The sequence below is a fragment of the Pollachius pollachius genome (genome assembly GCF_949987615.1).
Source record: "Pollachius pollachius genome assembly, chromosome: 1".
NCBI lineage: Eukaryota > Metazoa > Chordata > Actinopteri > Gadiformes > Gadidae > Pollachius > Pollachius pollachius.
This window is the reverse complement of record NC_136934.1, coordinates 43,951,091-43,976,227: the sequence shown is the minus strand read 5'-3', so window position 1 is coordinate 43,976,227 and position 25,137 is coordinate 43,951,091. Positions and strand designations below refer to the sequence as shown.

Genomic DNA, 25,137 nt, shown 5'->3' with positions numbered 1-25,137 from the left:
CCAGGTCTTCCAGGAGGCCGTATAGAGACCTTGAGCTGGAGGTAGAGCCTTGTCCTGTTCCCCCTAAAAACATACAGAGAGAGGGGAGGGGAGAGAGAGAGCGACAGATATATAGCCCACCTCTCTCTCTCTAAGCCACTCCGGGTTTGTATTTTTAGCGCAGATTGAGTTTCCCGACACCGGAATCAGACCGGACCAGGAGCCAGAAAACAGCACCTCCAGGTTCCCGCGAGACCCCTGCTAGACCCAGGGAGGAACCAGGACACAGATGCAGTGTGCGTCAGGTGTTTGTGCTTGTAGTCGGTTGTGGGTCGTGTGACTGTATCCGTGTGTGTGCGTGCGTGTGTGTGTGCCTGCATGTGGGTGTGAGTGTGATATTTTGTATATTTCACAAAGATGTCATATGCTGCTATTTATGAAGTAAAGAATATTGACATGCCAATTATCTTTAATTAACTTGTTCAACCTTTTAGTTGATGTAACAAAATCATTGATTTGATTATTATGTCCGAGGTAGCCTAGTAGGTACTCTGCATACCCTTTAACTTGAACTAACTTGATCTATTTATCAGGGTTGCCTGTCGTCGCTTGTTTGAGCTGCAGACGAGGTCATTAGATGAAGGCACGGGGTAAGAACACAATTTATCATCACAATCACAACAAACACAATTAACTAATAATACATGAAGAACTGTAGTAGTAACATAATTTATTTGGCAGCGCTTGTGACTATGCATGCAGTTTAACCTACCACCAGATGTCCCCATATATCCTTCCTTCACATCAGGCCGAACTCAGAAACTCAATATTTTGTATCAAAACTTGATTGTGATCAAAATATGAACAATTTAGTTCGTTTGTTAGGGGGCATGGACCTCCATGTTTATTTGTTTTATAGTCGGTGTATCATATCGACTGATTACTGATTAGGCCTACATTCAGAAGCACTGCAATCTTCCGTTTCCTTTTACGAGACGCAACACCCCGGTCGTTGCGGTGAAGGGTTTATTTAAAGTAAAATAACAATTGCGTTTGAGGTCACATTGACTTTAATTAAAGTCAAAGTAACAACCATCGACACTTCCTCGAAATTGCCTTCTCCGCTGTTTCCAAACAGTTACTTCTTGGGCTGTTCCATAACTTTCTCCGTAGGGGGTGTTTTGCATTTCTTGGCGCGAGTAAATTTATATTTCGATGGTAACATATGTATGAAAACCTATTCAGATCATTTAAACCAATTGTAAGAAAATAGGTAGGTGTTTCGGATTTATTTGAGAATAGCTCAAATGATATAATATAAGAGGTTGTAACCTCCCCCCAGCACCCTGTATGGTACAGACGTCCCGAGACAAAAGCTCTTCTCTGGGTATAAACCCAGTTAGCGAACTTTTGTAAAGTTTCGTATGTCTCGGCATCTAGTTGGAAGATGCATTTTTTTACCGAGTTGTTTTTAATTTAACGATGGATACCAAATCGTTACTTCTCCTCGCTGGGAATGTTAACTCGCCGTAACGTTATTCCTCCTAATGTGGATTGTATCTGGCTATCTTGTTAGCTAGTTCGGCTAACCGTTAGCCTACGCCGGTAGATGCTTTTCCAGCCATGTCGAAGGTGATTTTAATGGGGAAGCTCGACCATGCTGATGTGTTCCTGTGAGAAAGGTGATTTTAATCTGACCCCCCGGACCGTGGCGCGGCTGGTCCTGGAGGCCGGGCAGGAGCACCGACATGGGGGAGGAAACTCATCCAACGGGAGGTACGACCTTACCCCGACCCAGCTCACTAAACTTCCCTTTCTGATTCTGGGGCCTTGACAGTTTCTACACAGTTATTAAAGACACATTATTATTGAACACAATTTTAATGGCGGGTGTTGACGGTAGTTTGCCTTGCCTCTATTATATATTATTATTTCATATTATACATTGACTGCAGATCTCCCATCTAATAATATATCTATAGGGTATAAAGAGGAGATGATGACACACAAACACACACACACACACACACACACACACACACACACACACACACACACACACACACACACACACGGCATGTTACAAGCTTTCTGTTGGTGTGATATGTCAAGTGGATAATATTCAAAGATATCACGGCGGGTAAACACGACAGTGTTGAGATTGCTTCTTGTTCAAACATAGGAAAGCAGAAAGAGACTTGGTCGTTTGTTTTACAAGTGTGTGATTTTTTTTATTTTCCTCTGGGTCGGCTACCTGCTTGATAACGATAGTTTGGACACCTGCCCTGTGAAAAAGTACTGTGTTACACACACAAACACACACACACACACACACACACACACACACACACACACACACACACACACACACACACACACACACACACACACACACACACACACACCTCGATGGAAGGAGCATTGTGTGTTTTTGTGAAGACGGTTTCAGTTCAGCGAATGTTCAGACCTATGCATGGACGATGATAACTGTAGTGTTCAAATGGTTGTGTTTCTGAGATAAAGCAGGAAGAGAGACATGACTTTTTGACATTTAGTATGAACGCTGTCTAATAAACACTCAAAGGATAATTCCAGTATTTTTCAATGTGGACCCATTCCATCATTTCGGCTCAGAGTGACTAATGCTATATATTTTTTTCTTTTATTGATCCAAAATGGAGCAAGAGTGCTAAACCCTTGCGACCGTTAAAAGTGCCTGTTTTGCCACTGACCGGCTCAGATTTTTATTATAGAGGTCAGGTAACATTCTTAAAAGGATCCCTTGAGATTGTGTCCATCAAAGTCTCACTCAAGGAGGACTCTTGGATCTTTGAGTTGTGCATGGAGTTGTTGCAGGAAATTGCCATCCAATCCCTCCTTCCCCCAATTCTTTTGAAGAACCCTTGAGCCACGCTCTCTGTAGTCAAACACAACAAACTCTTGTTGGCCCTCCTCGGTCAAACTGTCAATCGCGTTTCCACCATTCTCTTCCTGCAACAACTAAATTCCTGCTATTCTTGGTTTGACAAAATAACAAACAAACTGGATCATGCATGAAATGTAAAGGAAAAATATGTAGTTCTCTGTAGCGATCCTTTTCATAATGTTGTCAGACGCTGATAACAATCTGAGCTGGTTTGTGGCTGAAACTCACTTTTTTTGTGGATTAACATGGCGCTATGGTTCCATAGGGCAAAAGCAACCCACCCAAAATGATGGTAATATAGGGTCAAGGTGGAAAATTCTGAAGCTATTTGTTAACACAAAGTGTGTGTGTGTGTGTGTGTGTGTGTGTGTGTGTGTGTGTGTGTGTGTGTGTGTGTGTGTGTGTTAGTTAAAGTGTAGTTGTATTGGCTTGTGGTAGTTAATCTGAGGGTTTAAAGGCCTGAGTATACTTGTAACAAAATTGAAAAAGGTGTATTCACACAGACCACATTTTATGGCCAACAGGTTTGGGACCAAAACAAATCATTGCTACCTGCAATTGTTATTTGGTCACTTATATATCGTGAATGATTACTTCTCATCTCACCACTGCTCGCTTCAATGACCTGCCCACACATCATAGTGACTATATTGTACCCTGTAAAAATTCCTGTGTTTGACAGCAGTTCAATAGCCAATTTGAACACACCTACTTCAATCTAGATTTAAGTATACCAGGGGCTTAAGTGTTGTTGTGTTATCCATATGTTTGTGCCACTTGCAGTATCTCTGTCCCTCAGGTGTTAGCAAGGTTCGATAGGTCTAGTCTGGACCAGGTGTTAGCCAGGTCCGCAAATTCAACGCAGGACTAGCCAGGTCCATCATGGCTCAACCCAACCCCTCCCTTTGCTCTACATCCTGCCCCCGTCCCCCGAAAGTGAGTCCTGGTCTCCTTTCCTAAGCCCCGCCCACCACCACACCTCTAGCCCTGATGTGATGCTTGGACAGCTGCCATGGGAGGGTGGAGTGGCAGTTGTGGAGTGGCAACTTGGTGTTGCCAGTTGAGGGGGAGGAGCTTGTCTAGGAGCTCCTCCTCCTCCAACCACCTGGCTCTTCCCCCAATCAGCAGCCTCACTGGTCCCTCAGGAGTTTACTCAGTGCAGACAGAGGAGACAGGTAAGTTACTGCAATAGCCCCTCGGCCAAGTAAAAGTTCTCTCAGACTGAAGCCTGTTGCTTCTTGTGTAGGGTGAGGGTTTTGAGCATGTAGGTTAATCCCTTTGTTTACACACGTAAGAAGAGCTTTAAACGTCTGACATCCATTTCGAAAAATGCAGCTCACGTCAAACAGGTAGGGCCTTGATGACATAATTTACGGCCCTCACACATAGTTCCAGGTTATTTACTGGGATAACTTTTTCAGGCACCTTCTTTTCTTTTCTCCCTTTCACACATGTAATAGCAATGCTTGAATAGATGGGCCAAGGGCCAGTCACGCATTATGCAACCCTGATGGATGCAGGCGGCAGTTAAACTTACGGACTGAGAGTAGCTCCCATCCCATCAAGCAACCAACTGACAAAGACAGAAATGAAGCGAACGTAGGCGTGAGCCAATTCAATTATTCTTTGTTTAGTTAAACTGCGATTGGCAGGCCATTCACATGAGTTCAAAAACTTCATTAGGCAATTGAAATGTTTGTGCAGTGTGCACCAATTATTAATTTTAAATGACATCTCGAGCTATGGGTTACGTTAAAGGTCCCACTGAGCTCAATGGCAGTATTGATAAACTCTGTCCTTTTTTCGTACTTTGAGAAATTTGAAACCGGGCCCGATCCGGATGCCTAATTCACACAATAACACAAATTCGGAAAGTCTTCTGGAACTATCAAAGGAAGGTGTGTGTGTGTGTGTGTGTGTGTGTGTGTGTGTGTGTGTGTGTGTGTGTGTGTGTGTGTGTGTGTGTGTGTGTGTGTGTGTGTGTGTGTGTGTGTGTGTGTGTGTTTATATTTATTATTTTTTTATTTTTCCCTCTTCAGCCATATTATGCTAGAGTTCTATGATTTACTAATTGGAACTGGAAGAGGGAGCATTGTTACACTGGTGTGTTAAGGCCAATAGGTTGGTATTTGCATCAGTAACATCCAACATGGCTATCAAAATAGCTGGCTATCCGAATAAGAACGTCCTACAGCTCTTTCTGGCGAATCTACCCCCATTCTGTAAATGAAAAGGGACAAGATGTGTGGATTCATGAGATGACACCTAATCTGTTCCGAGGGCTCTGTCGTATAGTTTTTGTCATGGATCTATGAGACAAGGTGATTTCGCACTTGTCTTACTGCAAACAAACTCATATGCTCATGCAAACACCGGAATGTAGGATGGAGGGAGCATATACCAGAGAGGCGAGAAGAGGTTAGGAGAGACGAGAGTAGGAGGCTGTTTCACCCTCACCACCTGTATGTTGTGGAACATGGAGGTATCACACGGACATCCGGTTCCATGTGATACCGCCTCCAACCATGTTACTCCTCAGGTTCAATTTTGCATGTGAAGGGCTGTCCATATTATTGCTATATTATATCATCAATCAACAATCAATCATTCCCTCCCCCCTCAATCCGTCCCTCCCTCCTATTCTGACTTGCTAATATCTTGGGGCGGGGCTTAGCATGCAGCTCTCGTCATCCTGTCTCTACATTATGACATCACCTCTAGCCAATCAGAGTGGCTTGTATTTGTGGTGATGTAATTGCAGCAGCGGTTTGTTCTGACAAGCAGAAAGCTTCACTCTACTGACCTGCTTCTTTTCTTACTCTCACTATCCCTAATATGGTCGTCCATACGAGTCAGGGTTAGCAGTCCAGGGTTTAACCTGGTTATATGGTACAGTGTAGGGTTAAACTGTACTAAAGGTCGGGTTTAAACCTGTTTTATATAGTCTAGGTTTATAGTCTAGGTTTTTTACCACTGTCAATATTTTAGACATGGTTTCTGATCTACTGTTTATATGGTATACACCAGCATGACATTTACATAATGTTTATCCTTGACAGTTGAGACGGAAAACGGTCAATGCAAACAATCAACAATCAAATATCACTAGAATAGATAAAAAATTGTTTGTGTCCAGTTGGTCCGAAACATCGGAGTAGGCCGGTGCACTAGATTATAGAAGATTAAGAGGTTCTAATCCGGAGGATGACCAGACGACGTGTTGTCTGTGGGCGTGGCTTGCTTCAGGTTAATAAACGTGCTGTTTATCAGGACGTAAATAAATGGATTATCCATGTAGTCTATCAGTTCATTGTTTGAATTGACTGATTTAATTTCACGGAATCTCTTTGTCCTGCTGAGCCTCTTTTGTGCTATCTTTCCCCTGATTAAAACAGTGTCTAGCGTCGCAGTTTTTATCATGTTTATCACTACCCCGCCCCCCCCAATGCGGCTATCCCCCGCCCCCTCCACCTCCCCCACCCTACTGGCTCCTCCACCTCCGGGGATTACAGATAGGAGGAAGCCTGTTGTTAGCGGCCACGGAGCGGGCCTCCGGTAACCGGCAGCAAGCGACAGGACCGTGCGGCGGGGGAGAGACTCCGTTGGTTGGGGCGGGGGGAGTGATGGAAGGGCTTTTCTCCGTGAGCACCGGGGCTTTGTGAGGCCGCGGACAGCGCCAAAGGGTCGGATACACGGCGGCGTGCGTTGAAGGTGTGAATACGTTAGCGAGCAGCGTGCATAACACCATGTTCGAGTAAGTAACGCCTATAGCTTCAATATGAATGTCGCGGTTATGTGAAGAGAATTGCCATGTTTTTCTTTTTTCTTTTCTTTTTAAATGTTCCATTCAATGAATCAGTCGATGTGATGGCGAGGTGTCCATCGCAGCGGGTGCAACGTTCTGGTTGGAGAGCCCATTCGCCCTCCTCATCTCACTGACAACATCAGTATTTTAAATGAATGTGGACTGGGCCGCCGTGGCCCATCTCCACTTCTCCACAGCACCCGAGTTAATTATAGGGTTTGATCTACACAAGTCCGTATATAACGCCGTTCTGTTAACATAATGAGGGGTTTAAATCTCGGTTTTACTTAGCCGGGTGAGGCCAGTGAAGATATATTAGTGTGAAAGCATATTCGTCCTCTTCAAACGTAGTTTATCCTGTCGGGCTATTAGATCGTCTAATTGCAGTTTATAAAGGACGCTTCGGATCGACGGAGAGAAGCTCTTCTTCGATGCTTTTGTGCTGCCCTAGTTCTCAGCACCGCCACCGTCAGTTGAGAGAAAACTCAAGCCTAATTACAATTTGATTAGCATGTAGCCGGATTAGTGTTGTTGTAATGTAGTGTTAGTGTTGTTGACATGTAGGGTTAGTGTTTATAGCATATAAGGTCATGTTATTTGGGGTGAACTAAAGGAAACATTTTTGCAGGGAACAGTTAACGTTAATAACAAGTTAAAAATGTGTACTCATTATGAAACTATGCATTGCTCTGCTAAATGCAGAATTCCTTCTGTCAACAGCTGAACGCTGTTAGAGATACACATGGCTTTCTGGCCATGTTGACTGTTTTGGGGTAAATGTAGTTTGTCATGGCCCCAGGAGAACAACCTATATTGACCCACACAGGCACTGTTCTAGTTATTGTTTTCACTTCATTCTATAGCAACAGCAAGATGATGCAATATGATGTTGCTTGGATCTCTACTTTTTTCTATTACACCTGCATACTGTACGGGTAAAACTCAAGCCCTCTGGTAAAATCCATAAAAAATATTTAAACTTATTTATGTTCTTAAAAGGTAAAGTCCTCATAGTGTCTTCATTATTTTTCTTCATTGAATTTCCATGAATTTCTCTGTTTTGGCTTTTAATTCTCCCCTCTCTTTTAAAGGGATTTTGAATAGTATTGCGGGAGCAGGGTCACTCCAGTGATGTTGTTCATTGTTCTGATGCTTTTTGTTTGATTGATTGTATCTGTGGTCTTGCTGAAAGTGCATTGGACCAATCAGCAGCAGGTATTGCGCCACATGATACGGACTAATTCCCACTCATGATGTTGTATTTCTGTCCGCAGCACGGCCAGTAACTCCCCCCGGAGTACGCCCGGCAGCTCCCCCTCCTTGCGCCGCAGGGTGCTGGGGGGGGGGCGAAGCAGCGAGACTGAGGGGGGCGGGGGGGAGAAGGGAGTGGTTGAGAGCCCCCTGCCCTCCGTCCCCTCCGGCTCTTCCCTCGGCTCGGCCTACCCCCTCGCTTCACGCCACTTCAGCCGCAATGCCAAGGTGAGCGCCATCCCACATGCCTTTCACCTCCTCCCCTGCCTTTCTCCTGGGAGCTGCGTGTCGCGTTCTGGATGTTGAAGTCTGATAGCGTGGCAAGCACATTCTGTGTTTTTCTGATACCATGGCTAGCACATTGTGTATTGATGTGGCAGCATTCCTAGAGAATTTGACAATTAGTCAGATAGAATATCTAGTATGTTTTTTATTAATCTGATGGCATGGCTAGCACATTCTGTTTTAGTCTGATAGAAACTGATTGGGTTTTTTCTCTTGTTTGCAGAAGATGCAGAGCTGGTACAACGTAAGTACCCAGGAGTTGCGAAGCAGTTCCCAAGAATTCCATTAATTTCAAGTGCAACGCAGCATAGGGCTTGCAACCTTGCATTGCAGAATGGTTTTCTTTGCACACGCATCTGAAACCCATGCAGGATACCTGACCTAGGCAGAAAACTGAAGCTGTGTGGTATAAAACAGTGCTAGATTGCGTTAAAAGATACTTTACGTAAACTTTCTCATCAATCAGCATGTACAAGATGTAAGAACCTTTCTAGTGGGTATAAGACCTACACACCTAGGAGTGGATTATGCTGTTGATACCACGGTCACTTGTGAATCATTGAAACCTTATGGTGTTGATTCATATCTTTGGCCTACTTTTGTTCCTGGAAACAAGAAGGGCCAGACCAGACCATATATGACTGTATGACTGCTGATTATTCCCTGGAACAAAATTAGTCAGGCGCCAGATTCACATCAAATGAAAACGTTACCTTATTCCTCCAGTATATGGAGAAGATCTTGGGAACGGCCTGACTGTCCAATGTGAGTCTTATCATCCAGACTAAAGACTACATTCGATTTCCATACTGGGCGGTTTTCGCCTTTCCACGCAGCGCCATCAGGGCTGCATTATCAAAAGACTCCACGTTTTAAAAGGCCCTAAAACCTCCAGTCATGTGGCCGAAGGCAAAACCTCAGCAAAACTTCTGGTTTCTTTTAAAAAACCTCCCCGCGTTGCGTGGGCGGTATTCTCAGGCATTTCCTTTTTTTACATGGAAATATTAATCAACCGTTACTGGCAGTTGCAGATGCATGCTTAAGGTAGTATCCCCGTGTCAACGGTTGAAAAGATGCCAGTGTAAGAGTAAAAAGAAAACTTTTGAGGACAACGTTATCTTTGCGATCTTGGTAGATGATAGTATGTCCTGGGTAAACAGGGTCAGTTTAGCTAAAGGACTGCTGGCCAGGCGATGTGAGTTGAGGACATCGGGTGATGAGACTCCGGCCACTGGAGAATGTGTGGTCCAGGTTGTCTGCTTTCAGCACTGTATGGAACATTGGTGACCCTTCCTCTGTCCTCCCTCAGGTCCTCAGTCCAACATACAAACAGAGAAACGAAGACTTCCGGAAACTCTTCAAGAAGTTACCAGATACAGAGAGGCTGATAGTTGGTAAGTCATGCATACTTACCCTGGCCAATATAAATTCTCAGTCCATAGAGAGAACATTGTTCATTTTAGTGTGTGTGTGTGTGTGTGTGTGTGTGTGTGTGTGTGTGTGTGTGTGTGTGTGTGTGTGTGTGTGTGTTCCAGACTACTCGTGTGCACTCCAGAAGGACATCCTCCTCCAAGGTCGTCTCTACCTATCGGAGAACTGGCTCTGCTTCTATAGCAACATCTTCCGCTGGGAAACCACTGTGAGCCCACTTCCTTAAACACACCACCACACTTCCTGTCTTGCATCACAGTATTGATCTACCTTATGTACACAGTATAAGGACAGGGTAATGAATACAGTATTGGTAATGTGACAGTATTATTCACTTTAGAGTGTACCATGTAAAAAGGTTATTTATACTAGGGGTGCCTCAGACTTACGATTTTCTACGGTTGTTTCAAACAGATGGCTATTATTATGTTAGAGTTATTGTCGCACCAGTATCCAAAAAAAAAAGGTATCAGAAATTTCTTTGAGTTCTTGGGTTGAGGGAGTGTTATAGAATAATACTGTTAATATTTCAATTGTGAAGCTCCATTGTGGGAGTGGCTAATGTTAATAGCGGTACCCGGGAGGGTTAACCCTATGATACAGATATTAGTACTTAATAATACCATTACAGTTTAAAAAACGACCACAGCCAATGGCAACTTTGTGATACTTCTTCCGTACTGTCGTAGGTATCCGGAAATCCTAACCCCCTAATCGCTCTACACAAACCGTGCCGCTGGTTACTCTTTTTACTCTAAATTGGGGACTTATTTAAGTAACCTTGATCAAATTAAAATTTTGGATCTCGCATCTTCAACGATGCGTCACGTTGCGTTAAGTGGTATTGGATGGTTGTGTCAGTAGTTGTACGAGTAGATGAGCCACAGTATCAAGTCACGTGTACTGGTGTCGGTATGCTGCATTACCAATCTATGCATGTAGTATGAACCCCTGTTGTGTGTCCGGTGCGTGTGGATGTATTGAGCGTTAATGTTAACAGGCGTACCGGGAGGAGTTACCCTGCGGCCGTAGTCGCACCACAGCTGATGAGGAGCTGCTCTCTGCTCTCAGGGCTTGATGCGTCCAGCACGTGGAAGAAGCTTTCATTCGGGGCATTCTGCCAGAAAGGGCTTTCTGCCTAACCCTAAACCCTAAACCTCACCAAGTAGTTACCTGAACCTAAACAAGTAGTTATTTTGCCTTAACCTAACCAAGTAGTTGTGTTACCTTAATCTAAACATATAGTTGTGTTGTCTTAACCTAACCAAGTGGTTGTGTTGCCTAAACCTAACCAGGTAGTTGTTTTGCCTAAACCTAACCAGGTTGTTGTTTTGCCTAAAACTAAAGTTGTAGTTGTGTTGCATAAACATAAGCAAGAGTTGTGTTGCCTAAACCTAATAATGTAATTGGGTTGCATGAACCTAGCCACACTGCGGCTAAAAAATTGAATTGAATCATGTGCTTTGCCGTTTATTCTTCGTGAGTAGGAAGAAAAATCTCTCCCAATTGCTTGCGACCGCGGATGAATTTGGTTGTAACGCACCCCATGTTTCGCCCAACAAATGAAAACTCTGTGAAATAAGACTCTTCTGATCAGCCAATGGGTAGGCGACCATTGAGGGGCAGCTGTCAGGGGGAGGCACACAGGACGCGATGTCCGCCGACATCTGCTGTTCTATGAATTTGAAAAAATGACTTCAATGAGAGCCCTCACAGCGCCTGTTGCTTCCAGCTCTGCTGAAAACCCTTCCAGCCCCATCCATTTCTGCCATTTATCCTATAAACTGAACAAGACCTCCAATCGAATCATCCGACATGTGTTGTGCTATTTCTATTTGTCTACTTCCCGACGCTGACGATTAAGGATAATAGTTTTAGTTATGTTACAGTGTGTACTATGTGTTTCAGATCACCATCAAGTTGAAAGGTAATGGGTGCAGTATTAGACCTGGTTCATGTGTACATTATTGGTAATATTAATGTTGTTCTGTGCTCAGATCACTATCCCGTTGAAAGATGTGACAAGTCTGACGAAGGAGAAAACGGCCAAGCTGATTCCTAACGCTATCCAGATCAGCACGGACAGTGACAAGGTACCCGTTCAGGCCACTGCTATAAACTAGACCACTATTGCATAGACCTCAGCAGACCGGTTCAGACCACTACGATAGACAACACCAGTACAGACCGGACCAGGAAAGACCAGTTCATACCATACCGGTAAAGACCAGACCAGGACTAACGGACTCTACAGACCAGACCAATTTGACTCGCTCTCCTTCCTCTGTCTCCATCCCTCTGAAGCACTTCTTCACGTCGTTCGGCGCAAGGGATCGAAGCTTCATGATGATCTTCAGGCTCTGGCAGAACGCCCTGATGGACAAGGTACCGCTCTCTCCCTCCACAACTCCACCGCTCCCTCCATGGACGGCTACAGCCTGTTTCTGTCGTGGTGTCAGTTGGTTCTCCCTGTAGACTCTCTCCTTAAGATTTTCTCTCCTCCTCTCTGCGATATGCTGGCATGTTCATACAGACCCTGTCGAAAACCTTGTGTTCACCAGCCTGTGTTAACACAGCAATTTAGATTTCAAGTTCATGAGATATTGACGAGTAGTGGCACATCGTCCACTGATGTAATTGTGCATACATTTATTTGAATAGTGTATGTTGTGTTAAGACTCTTTCTTCTATGAAGCTATGTATTAATTGTCATTTTTTTATACAGTGTGTTGCAGACTCTCCTAAAGAGCTGTAAATTAATGTTCATTCATACTGTGTGTGGTTGACTGTCAGCTATGTGTTGTAGACTCTGTTGCCTGAGGGGCTGTATACTAATCATTATTGATGTGTGTGTTGTAGACTCTCTCTCCTAAGGAGCTGTGGCACATCGTTCACCAGTGTTATGGAACAGAGCTTGGTCTTACCAGCGAAGATGACGACTATGTCTCACCTCTCCAGCACCTCAACGGCCTTCTGTAAGCCCCTCCCCTGAACTGTCAGCCAATAGGACACGACAAGATTGCCTGTCATCCAATAGAATACTGCTCGATATCCTTTCAGTGTGTTAATCAGTAAACAGAATGCAATGTTTTTCCTGTCCTCCCTTTACTCCCTTCTGTCCTCCACTCTTTCCTCTCTTCTACTTTGTTATCTCTGTTCTCCTCTTTCTCTCCTCCACCTCTCCTCTCCCTGCCATATTTTCATCCAACTCTCTCTCTCCTCTCTTCTCCTCTCTCTCTCTCTCCCCTCCTCAGACCCGGGGAGGAGTCAGAGTCGGTGTCCGACCTGCTGGACCTCAGCTCGGCCACTCTCCCGAGCTTCCCCCCCTGCGGCCCCCTCAGTCCTCTCGGGGAGACTCCTCCCGGTTCCTCATCCCACCTCTCTGTGGAGGAGGTGTCCTCACTGTGTCGGAGACGCAGTTCAGAGTCCCTGGAGGCCGGACACTCCTGCTGCCCCCCCATGATGCCCCCTGCTGTGCCCCCCAGCTCCTCTGCCCCCACCTCTAGTGCCACCTCATTCGTGAGTACCAGCTTTTCCGATCTCCCAGTGGTGCTAATTTTCAGCATAATTGAACAAATACAGCTTTTTGGGGTCCGCACTAGTCTTCACCCACGTCTTCATGGGACATGCTGGTCTCCACGGAGCTCCCCTGGTAACCATAGCATCACCTTCTCTCCTATCAGAACCTGGAGGAGGCCTTGGATATTCCGGTGGAATCGATCAATCACATGCTCCCCCCTTCGACCAGCAGCATGGGAAACCTCTCCTCATTGGATGTTACCAACGACGACGAGCTGCCCACCGACCTCAGTAACTCCTCCGATACCCAGGAAGAAAGTCAGTTCCCTACCCCTACTTAGTCAGTACCCCTACATAGTCGATACCCCTTCCCCCATGTAGTCAGAACCCCATCACCTACTTTGTAGCCCTACCCCCCCCTTCAAATATAAATAGCTCAAGTTCTGCAAAGGGATGTAAAAATATGGCCCATTCACCACATTGGAACATATTTACAGAACAACAAATCCTCAAACAAATCATTGGCCCAAAAGTATCCCACACAAGCTATTAAAATAATGTCCTTGTTGCTATCAGTGAGTTCCTCAACTGATTTTGAGTTTATTGACGCGTCTACAAAGCTTGCACGACACAGGCAGTCATTTAAATTGAATCAAAGTTGACATGTTTAAAGCTCTTGTTTGAAATACAGTTGTTTTTGTTTGTTCAGCCGGTTCTTTGTTTTACTAGTCAGCGCTTGAGCTTTAGTACAATCCATTAATTTCTCCCTTCCATAACATCTTACTGAGCCCTCCCCCACCTTGGTAAACACTAACTCAGTACTCCTTCCACTACTTAATCAATACCACTGATGTAGCAGTGTTTTGTCTAACTCCAGTGTGTGTGTGTGTGTGTGTGTGTGTGTGTGTGTGTGTGTGTGTGTGTGTGTGTGTGTGTGTGTGTGTGTGTGTGTGTGTGTGTGTGTGTGTGTGTGTGTGTGTGTGTGTGTCGCCTAGGTGAGGTGGAGGCGTTCTGTGCTGACCTCGCGGGGCGCGTGCACGTCAACCGCGTGGTGTGCATGAGCGTAGACAAGCTGCACGACCTGCTGTTCTCCGCCGACACGCAGTTCCTCCAACACCTGTTCACCCAGAGACACTTCACCGGTACACACACGCCTACATGCACCTTCTGTACACAGTATGACCTCCGCCACGGTGGGACTGTTCTGTACACGTCTGTCTGTGTCCGGCAGCAGGACATCCCACAAGGTTGAGCATGAATTAGCAGCAGATCTACTGGGTAGGTTGGTTATGCACCAGGTAACAACTGATTCTCTTTTCCTGCCGATCAGATAAAAGGGTGAAGCGTGACACTGGGCGTGACTTATCTAAGAAAGCCGTCTTTTTGTGTAACCTCAAACCAAAATGGTATATATGTGTTTAGTATATGCTACACGTGAACCTCCTAAGATGGCGCAATTTGATTGGTTCGCTATCTCGGGACAATATCCCATGATTGAGATATCAACCACAGGATAATGGGCCGCATATTAAATACAGCTGGTACTCTATTGAAGGGTGGGGGCCAAATATGAGTCGTTTGCATCGTCTCCCTCCTCCCTGCAGACCTGACGGTGGGCGAGTGGCAGCTGGACGGGGCGGGGAACAGCAGCCGCGTTCTGAGCTACACCATCTCCATCAACAACCCCCTGGGCCCCAAGACCGCCCCCGTCGTGGACACTCAGGTCTGCCTCTCCTGCTGCTAGATAGACGGATGGTTTTTAACGCGCTTCCTCTTTTTTTGCGCCGTACTTCTTTGATTGCGACTAGGGCCCTTCTTGTTGGGTGTGTGCTGCTCTGTTTCTCTTCTCTTTTCTTGGGGAGGAAATTGCAGGAGGGTTCTGCAGTGATTGCAATACGGCGGTCGGCTGTGTCATTGCCGTTCGGCTTCCCATGCCCGAGCGAGTGTGCGCTGGGGAGCCTTGCCTTATTCGTCGCCGTGTGTGAACTGGGCGAGCATGACGTAATCACGGATGGCGCACGGTTCATATGGGTCACTCACCTCTGAAATGTTGAAGCTCTGCACGTCCACACCAATGTCCGGGCCAAAGGCCCATTATAAATGCCATTACACTGCACAAACAGTGTCTCTGGGCGGAGTGTTCCAATGTTTTTCTGTGTGATGAAAGTGAGAACGATGGCTGATCTACGTTTACCACTGTTATTAACGACCCCTCGTTGGAAAGCTACTATCACTTGATCCATGTTTGTTCATGACACCAGTTCCCTCTATATCAGGAGCCCTTGAACTAGGGAGGGGCATTTCAATGCGCTCGGTGGTATTCACTCAAATGGAAATGTATTTCAGCTGGCTATGAAATTGTACATTTATGCTGCGTTGTAGCTTTAGTCTCTCTGACCCAGTAGCATCCACATTGATGCTTTTGATACCTTGATGACACTGTAGCCCTTGGAAATAAACTCAATTGGGTATGTTAAGTTATTTAAAAAAAACTGAAAGAGGTTAACCCTAGACACAATTTCTGTTTCTTTGAGTATGCGATGGGGACAGCGCACTCAAACAGCCATACAAAAATTAAACACCAGCAAACACTCTATTTGCTTCACTCTATACATTGAGAACCAAATCATAATAAGCATTATTTTATAGACTGTTGCATTGCTGTTAAATACAGTGTTTTCAAAATGTTACAATACTCCTTGCAATTTACTGGGCTGTTTAAGTTATGTGAGTCGCGTTGAGACTAGGGAAGTGCTGGAAAAGTTTGACTAGGTAATCCTAGCACCTTGCAAACCGTGGCGATCCAAGCCCAATCCAGCGCGCTTCGATTCGGTAGCGAACCTGCTCTTAAGCCTGTGCTGACACAGGGCCTTAAAGCGAGCCCCGTTCTGATTCCAGAGCCTGTTGAAGAGCAGCTCCCAGGGCCATTGCTATGTGGTGGACTCTGAGGTCCTCACGTCGGGCATCCCCTACCAGGACTACTTCTACACCATCCACCGATACTGTCTGACCTCGCTCGGCAAGAACAAGAGCCGCATCCGGTACAGTGCAGTTACAGTTCCCTCTGACCACCTTTATTGCTTGTTTACCCCCCCCCCCCCCCCCCCCCGTATTGCCGACTGGGCCAGAGTATAACCTACTGACCCACAGTACAGTAAACTGAGCCCCAGTATAGCCTACTAAACTATAAGTGAACTGACCCCAAGTATAACCTACTGACCCACAGTACAGCAAACTGAGCCCCAGTATAGCCTACTAAACTATAAGTGAACTGACCCCAAGTATAACCTACTGACCCATAGTACAACAAACTGAGCCCCAGTATAGCCTACTAAACTATAAGTGAACTGACCCCAAGTATAACCTACTGACCCACAGTACAGCAAACTGAGACCCCGGAATAGCCTACTAAACTATAAGTGAACTGACCCCAAGTATAACCTACTGCCACACAGTACAGCAAACTGAGCCCCAGTATAGCCTACTAAACTATAAGTGAACTGACACCAAGTATAACCTACTGCCACACAGTACAGCAAACTGAGCCCCAGTATAGCCTACTAAACTATAAGTGAACTGACCCCAAGTTTAACCTACTGACCCACAGTACAGCAAACTGAGCCCCAGTATAGCCTACTAAACTATAAGTGAACTGACCCCAAGTATACCCTACTGACCCACAGTACAGCAAACTGAGCCCCAGTATAGCCTACTAAACTATAAGTGAACTGACCCCAAGACAACAGACAACTAGTGTAGACTTCGCATCTCCAGTCTAGCCTTCTCACCCCAGTTGGAACCTACTGTGCTGTAATTGTTGTGTGGGTTTGTGTGTCTGTGTTTGTCCTTCTCCTCAGAGTGTCGTCTGATATCTGCTACCGGAAGCAGCCCTGGAGTCTGGTCAAAGCGCTGATTGAGAAGAACACCTGGAGTGGTATCGAAGAGTACTACAAACACATGGGTGAGTTCTTAATTCCACCAGTTATCTCCTCTACTACGGACGGCCTGATGTTACTCTAGTAGTAATAAACCATTCAACACATGCAGTCTTACCTTGCTATGTTCCGGAAGATTTCCTGCACGAAGTCATGTGTGAATGGAAACGGGTCGATATTCCGGGAAACATGCACCGGCAATTAGCCTGCTCAAGGCAAATTGCCAGTGGATATTTATTGAGCTGTGCACTGCAGGTACAGCTGTGTTGTGCTCGAAAGCTGTAACATTGCCGGGCAATGAGGGACATAAGGGGTTCGTCCATCGGACCTTAGGTGGAGCAAGCTAACCAATCACACGACTCCACTGAAGACCTATTTGAATCCGCCACAGTTAACGATCCAATGTTCTTCAGGTGATCCAACTTATAATATCAAAGCAGCATCTTTTGTTTGCAAACAATGTCTTTTTTTAATGCCCGGTAACTGTGCATGTACCAGGATTAGGGAGATCCACTTTGTCACCCATAAGGGCTGCATTACTGCCCCCTGCTGGGCTGTCCCTTGGCCCATCTGCGGGCATTGCTATTCCAATGTGTGAAAGGGCGCAAGACGGAAATCTTCCAGAAAGGAGTTGCATGTGAAAAGTGATGATCACTAACGTGAGCGTAGTACTTATTACTACTGGTGTTGTCCTCTACTACAGCGCAAGGGGTGAGCCTTGTACTAATTACTACCTTTTGACATCGTCTTCTAAAAATAGCGAGGTGTGATTATAGTACTCATTACTACCTTGTTATCCTCCACCACAGCACAAGGTGTGGGCGTAGTACTTAATAATACCTGTGTTATCCTCTACTAGAGATAGACCGATATGTTTTTTTCAGGGCCGATACCGATTATTAGTAGTCAAGGGGGCCGATAACCGATATTTGGAGCCGATATTAATTTACAGAAAATATTGGCGTCAAAATTTTGAATAATACAAACTACAACACTTAACTTCATTTAATTGCCTTTCAGCATATGTTTAATAAACACAACAGCCTATCAGATTTGCAACATAACACAATTCAAACAAATAAATGGCTCCCTAAAATCTTCCTGAACTGAACTGAAATGTTAATCTTTTACTTATCTTTCTTTTAAGTTCAAACAATAACAAAAAGTGCAGGGTGTTTTAATGAAGTTAACTGAAAATTTAAATAAATAAATAGTTAAACAGTCATTATTGCCCGACAGTTTTCTCTCAGACAGACGGTGCTTTGCTGTCAGTTTCTGCAGCTTCTCATGTGGCTTACACACACACACACACACACACACACACACACACACACACACACACACACACACACACACACACACACACACACACACACACACACACACACACACACACACACACACTATTCTCTAGCCATCCCCTCATCGTGCTTCCCTGCAATAAAACTAATTCTCTCTCTCTCTCTCTCTCTCTCTCTCTCTCTCTCTCTCTCTCTCTCTCTCTCTCTCTCTCTCTCTCTCTCTCTCTCTCTAACTTCTTACTTTTATCACTGACTATTTCCCTATCAATATTATCAGCAACCTTCTTTCAAGTGATTAAACCGTTAAAAAACACTAAATAGCCTACAGCATCTTCACTTTAATAATCAGTGTTTATCATAGGAACAGACAGCTGCTGCTAACGTATTGGGCCTCACAGTAACGTTAGTAGTCCTGGGTTGTAGAGTTTCGCTACAGTCTGCTGCGCGTCTAGAGCCAGAGAAGGAGAAAGCGGACCGCTGGGCTAACTTTACGCTAAAAGCTAATCAGCCTTCACCTTAAAGCCTAAGGGCTCGCGGGGCTCCGTGGTTGTTTAGAGTGGTTAACAGGCATGCCTCGACGGACTGCGAGTGAGCAGAGCTGCCGCTTATGTTTATATAACGTTAATGGGCTCACAGTAATGTTACTAGTAGTTGTGAGTTGTAGAGGACTGGGATGTTTATTACAATTTCGGGAGAGTCTGCTGCCTTAACTTACCCGAAACCAAACCAGTCAAAACCTTTTCTCCTCTCCGCCGTGTGTGTGTGAGCACTGTGCATGCACAGCTTTCACTGCTGATTGGCTGTTACCCGTCGTGGCTCTGCGTGTAACCAAAGCGTGTAACCAATCAGATGGTGCTGTGGGTGGGACAATGCTGGAGACAGCAGACAGAGAGGCGCGGCTGCATCAGCCAAAAATAACCCAGTTTTAAATTGATCTCTTATCGGCCGTCGGATCAAAAAAAAAAGGCTGATGCCGATATGCGTCAAAATGCAGAATATCGGCGCCGATAATCGGTCAATCCCTATCCTCTACTACAGAGAGCGAGGTGTGATCATAGTACTTGATACTACCTGTGTTATCCTCTACCACTGAGAGCGAGGTGTGATCATAGTACTTGATACTACCTGTGTTATCCTCTACCACTGAGAGCGAGGTGTGATCATAGTACTTGATACTACCTGTGTTATCCTCTACCACAGAGAGCGAGGTGTGATCATAGTACTTAATACTACCTGTGTTATCCTCTACTACAGAGAGCGAGGTGTGATCATAGTTCTTAATACTACCTGTGTTATCCTCTACTACAGAGAGCGAGGTGTGATCATAGTACTTAATACTACCTGTGTTATCCTCTAACACTGAGAGCGAGGTGTGAGGTGTGATCATAGTACTTAATACTACCTGTGTTACCCTCTACTACAGAGAGCAAGGTGTGATCATAGTACTTAATACTACCTGTGTTTTCCTCTACCACAGAGAGCGAGGTGTGACCATAGTACTTAATACTACCTGTGTTATCCTCTACTACAGAGAGCAAGGTGTGATCATAGTACTTAATACTACCCGTGTTATCCTCTACTACAGAGAGCAAGGTGTGATCATAGTACTTAATACTACCTGTGTTATCCTCTACCACTGAGAGCGAGGTGTGAGGTGTGATCATAGTACTTAATACTACCTGTGTTACCCTCTACTACAGAGAGCGAGGTGTGATCATAGTACTAAATACTACCTGTGTTATCCTCTACCACAGAGAGCGAGGTGTGACCATAGTACTTAATACTACCTGTGTTTTCCTCTACCAAAGAGAGCGAGGTGTGATCATAGTACTAAATACTACCTGTGTTATCCTCTACTACAGAGAGCAAGGTGTGATCATAGTACTTAATACTACCTGTGTTTTCCTCTACTACAGAGAGCGAGGTGTGATCATAGTACTTAATACTACCTGTGTTTTCCTCTACTACAGAGAGCGAGGTGTGATCATAGTACTTAATACTACCTGTGTTTTCCTCTACCACAGAGAGCGAGGTGTGATCATAGTACTTAATACTACCTGTGTATTCCTCTACTACAGAGAGCGAGGTGTGATCATAGTACTTAATACTACCTGTGTTTTCCTCTACCACAGAGAGCGAGGTGTGATCATATTACTTAATACTACCTGTGTTACCCTCTACTACAGAGAGCGAGGTGTGATCATAGTACTTAATACTACCTGTGTTATCCTCTACCACAGAGAGCGAGGTGTGAGGTGTGATCATAGTACTTAATACTACCTGTGTTACCCTCTACTACAGAGAGCGAGGTGTGATCATGGTACTAAATACTACCTGTGTTATCCTCTACCACAGAGCGAGGTGTGATCATAGTACTTAATACTACCTGTGTTATCCTCTACTACAGAGAGCAAGGTGTGATCCTAGTACTTAATACTACCTGTGTTTTCCTCTACCAAAGAGAGCGAGGTGTGATCATAGTACTAAATACTACCTGTGTTATCCTCTACTACAGAGAGCAAGGTGTGATCATAGTACTTAATACTACCTGTGTTTTCCTCTACTACAGAGAGCGAGGTGTGATCATAGTACTTAATACTACCTGTGTTTTCCTCTACTACAGAGAGCGAGGTGTGATCATAGTACTTAATACTACCTGTGTTTTCCTCTACCACAGAGAGCGAGGTGTGATCATAGTACTTAATACTACCTGTGTATTCCTCTACTACAGAGAGCGAGGTGTGATCATAGTACTTAATACTACCTGTGTTTTCCTCTACTACAGAGAGCAAGGTGTGATCATAGTACTTAATACTACCTGTGTTTTCCTCTACTACAGAGAGCGAGGTGTGAGGTGTGATCATAGTACTTAATACTACCTGTGTTACCCTCTACTACAGAGAGCGAGGTGTGATCATAGTACTAAATACTACCTGTGTTTTCCTCTACTACAGAGAGCAAGGTGTGATCATAGTACTTAATACTACCTGTGTTTTCCTCTACTACAGAGAGCAAGGTGTGATCATAGTACTTAATACTACCTGTGTTTTCCTCTACTACAGAGAGCAAGGTGTGATCATAGTACTTAATACTACCTGTGTTTTCCTCTACCACAGAGAGCGAGGTGTGATCATATTACTTAATACTACCTGTGTTACCCTCTACTACAGAGAGCGAGGTGTGATCATAGTACTTAATACTACCTGTGTTTTCCTCTACTACAGAGAGCAAGGTGTGATCATAGTACTTAATACTACCTGTGTTTTCCTCTACTACAGAGAGCAAGGTGTGATCATAGTACTTAATACTACCTGTGTTTTCCTCTACTACAGAGAGCAAGGTGTGATCATAGTACTTAATACTACCTGTGTTTTCCTCTACCACAGAGAGCGAGGTGTGATCATAGTACTTAATACTACCTGTGTTTTCCTCTACCACAGAGAGCGAGGTGTGATCATAGTACTTAATACTACCTGTGTTTTCCTCTACCACAGAGAGCGAGGTGTGCAAGCTTGAGACTCTGCTCCAGTCTGAGGTGTCCGTGGTAACCAGCGGTGAGGCGGGCAGCATCGACAACATCCAGGGTCTGTCGGCGCTGCGCCGCCGCAAGCGCCTGGGCTCGCGACGGGCGAACGACGCAGAGAGAGAGGGGCCGACCGCCGCCGGCTCGCCCGAGCGAGGGGAGCGAGGGCTAGGGGACGACCGGGACCGCAGAGACAGCGGTAAATGGACCATAAGCACACACACACACACACACACACACACACACACACACACACACACACACACACACACACACACACACACACACACACACACACACACACACACACACACACACACACACACACACACACACACACAGAGGCCCAGGGCCCACCACGTATTACTACGTTCTCCTTAAAAATGTGTCATGTGACAATCCTCGTCACCCAATCAGTCACCTGCCACAGCTTTCAAACGATGAGTATTGCCAAAAATGAAGCAGATTGGTTAACAGTTGTCATTTGATGTTGTTGTAGCTCACTACCGCAGCCAGGGTGAGCACGCCACTGGACAGACCAGCGTCTCCACTATGCTGCTCATCGTTAGCTTCATGTGAGTACCAGCCGTGCTTGTAGCATGCGACACGCTTCGCTCTATTATCATGCTCGTAGCACGCTACGTATGCAAATATCAAGTCGATGTATTGAATGTGTCTATTCAGTTCTATCTCTCTCCATCTATCTTTCTGCTGCGTAGGATCTGTGTAAGGTACTGTCAACCTGAATGAATATCCTTATACCTAATGTGTTAGTAATGTTTGAATTGTTAGCCTTTTCAGTGTTTTGATGCAATACCATGGTTACCACACTTGGCAGTTCTTTGCCATGGAGTTTAACCTCTGTCTCTCTCTTATGTCTCTCAGTCTGGTGGTGTTGGTCGCCCTCAACGTTCTGCTCTTCTATAAACTTTACTCTCTGGAGAAGGCTGCTCACAACCTGGATACCTGGAGCTCTGATACACACAGGTACACAACAGAACCTACTCACCCGGAGCTCTGATACACACAGGTACACAACAGAACCTACTCACCCGGAGCTCTGATACACACAGGTACACAACAGAGCCTACTCCCCCGGAGCTCTGATACACACAGGTACACAACAGAACCTACTCACCCGGAGCTCTGATACACACAGGTACACAACAGAACCTACTCACCCGGAGCTCTGATACACACAGGTACACAACGGACCCTACACACCCGGAGCTCTGATACACACAGGTACACAACGGAACCTACTCACCCGGAGCTCTGATACACACAGGTACACAACGGAACCTACTCACCCGGAGCTCTGATACACACAGGTACACAACGGAACCTACTCACCCGGAGCTCTGATACACACAGGTACACAACGGAACCTACTCACCCGGAGCTCTGATACACACAGGTACACAACAGAACCTACTCACCCGGAGCTCTGATACACACAGGTACACAACAGAACCTACTCACCCGGAGCTCTGATACACACAGGTACACAACAGAACCTACTCACCCGGAGCTCTGATACACACAGGTACACAACAGAACCTACTCAGCCGGAGCTCTGATACACACAGGTACACAACAGAACCTACACACCCGGAGCTCTGATACACACAGGTACACAACAGAACCTACTCAGCCAGAGCTCTGATACACACTCTGATACAGTGCTCAACTACACACACAGGGCTATCAGTGCTACGGATTTGTCTGAGGGGGAGGTTTGGTTCCCAGCCCTATCAACATGTGTTTAACAGGTGTCTCCCCCCCCAGCCCCTCCCCCCAGACCCCAGCTGATTGGCTGCAGGTGCTACAGCTCCAGCGGAGGTTCCACCAGAACCAGCTCAACAAGTGGCAACAGATCCTCTCATCCTCAGTCTCTCTGCTAGACCAGGTCTGTCTCTCTACCTGTCTGTCTATCTACTAGTCGAAGTCTGCCTCTCTACTTGATAGACCATGTCTGTCATTCTGTCTCTCTATCTGGCGGACCAGGTCTGTCTGTCTGTCTCGACTTGTTCTTGTTCTTCTCGTTCTTCTTCTTCTTCTTCTTCTACGTATTTGTAGCAGTAGTTTGCTAAAGCCCCCCTCCTCTCTGCCTCCTCTCCAGATGAAGAGGTCTCTAGAGAAGCTACAGCAGGGCATCCCGGTGCCCGAGGTGCAGCAGGACTCTCCCCCTCCTCCCCCCACAGAGCACCGTCCTGACCCCTGACCTCCCCGCCTCTCCTGAACTCTCTGAGAGTCTCTGCCTCCACTGGCAGGACCACTGCAATAAACCAGTCTGGACTGGTCTGGTCTAGTATTGGTACTGCTCTTGACTAGTTCCGGTCTGTATCTCCTCCACGGGACCATTTGGGGTGTTGGACCTTTTACAAAATGTCACTCTGCTGCCTAACTCACACACACACCGACACACGCGCACAGAGACACACTGCATCTGTGAGGACCTGAGACATATCAAAACATTTCAGATGAACTTTGACCTTCCGGAGCCGTCTCCCTTTAAGAACGTGGGGCGTGGCCTATGGGCCGCTAACAGTATTTATTTCTTGACTATTTCTTGATTATTTTGTATAGTGAGTTTCTTGAAGCCCTGGTCGGACGTAGCAATAATGACGTTATAGAACCTTGAGGTGTGTGTGTGTGTGTGTGTGTGTGTGTGTGTGTGTGTGTGTGTGTGTGTGTGTGTGTGTGTGTGTGTGTGTGTGTGTGTGTGTGTGTGTGTGTGTGTGTGTACTAAAAAGGGAACCATGTTACAGCTTCACCTCCGATCTGGATTAGTTACATTATACACTTTATTTAAAGACCTCTACCACTTATATCTCTCTAGCTCTCTTCCGATCTCTCTCTCTCGCAGGACTGTTCTGATGGATGTCCATATTATTTATAGTAGAAATATGTTCTGATTGTACAGCAATGAAATGTGCTAAAATATGCAACAACCCTCCGTCTCTTGTCTTTTCTTTTTTATTTGTTAACTTTCAAAGGATCTAAACCAAAAATAGAGCTCCCTTCATAGAGAAGAGCTATTCATCCCATCTTTAAGAATGGAGCTTTCAGAGAGAATATAGAATTGAGCTCTCTGCATAGAGAAGAGGGCTTTGTTCATTCCTTTACAGCTTTCATTCCTTCAGAGAACCATCTCGGCCACACCATTACATCAAATATCC

General features: G+C 45.5%; 1 protein-coding gene across 1 annotated transcript; it reads left to right on the top strand.

Annotated features, from left to right (window-relative positions):
* Positions 1-1,358: 1,358 nt before the first annotated feature.
* On the top strand, positions 1,359-24,910 carry gramd1a (GRAM domain containing 1A). Its single transcript, XM_079754314.1, has 19 exons — positions 1,359-1,755; positions 7,985-8,189; positions 8,470-8,490; positions 9,556-9,640; positions 9,782-9,885; positions 11,675-11,770; positions 11,982-12,062; positions 12,537-12,652; positions 12,932-13,196; positions 13,361-13,514; positions 14,192-14,338; positions 14,801-14,919; positions 16,095-16,237; positions 17,054-17,157; positions 21,927-22,154; positions 22,455-22,530; positions 22,841-22,942; positions 23,744-23,864; positions 24,078-24,910. The coding sequence occupies exons 1-19, from the start codon at positions 1,637-1,639 to the stop codon at positions 24,177-24,179; spliced, it is 2,388 nt and encodes a 795-aa protein (XP_079610440.1). The 5' UTR covers positions 1,359-1,636; the 3' UTR covers positions 24,180-24,910.
* The last annotated feature ends 227 nt before the right edge of the window (positions 24,911-25,137 follow it).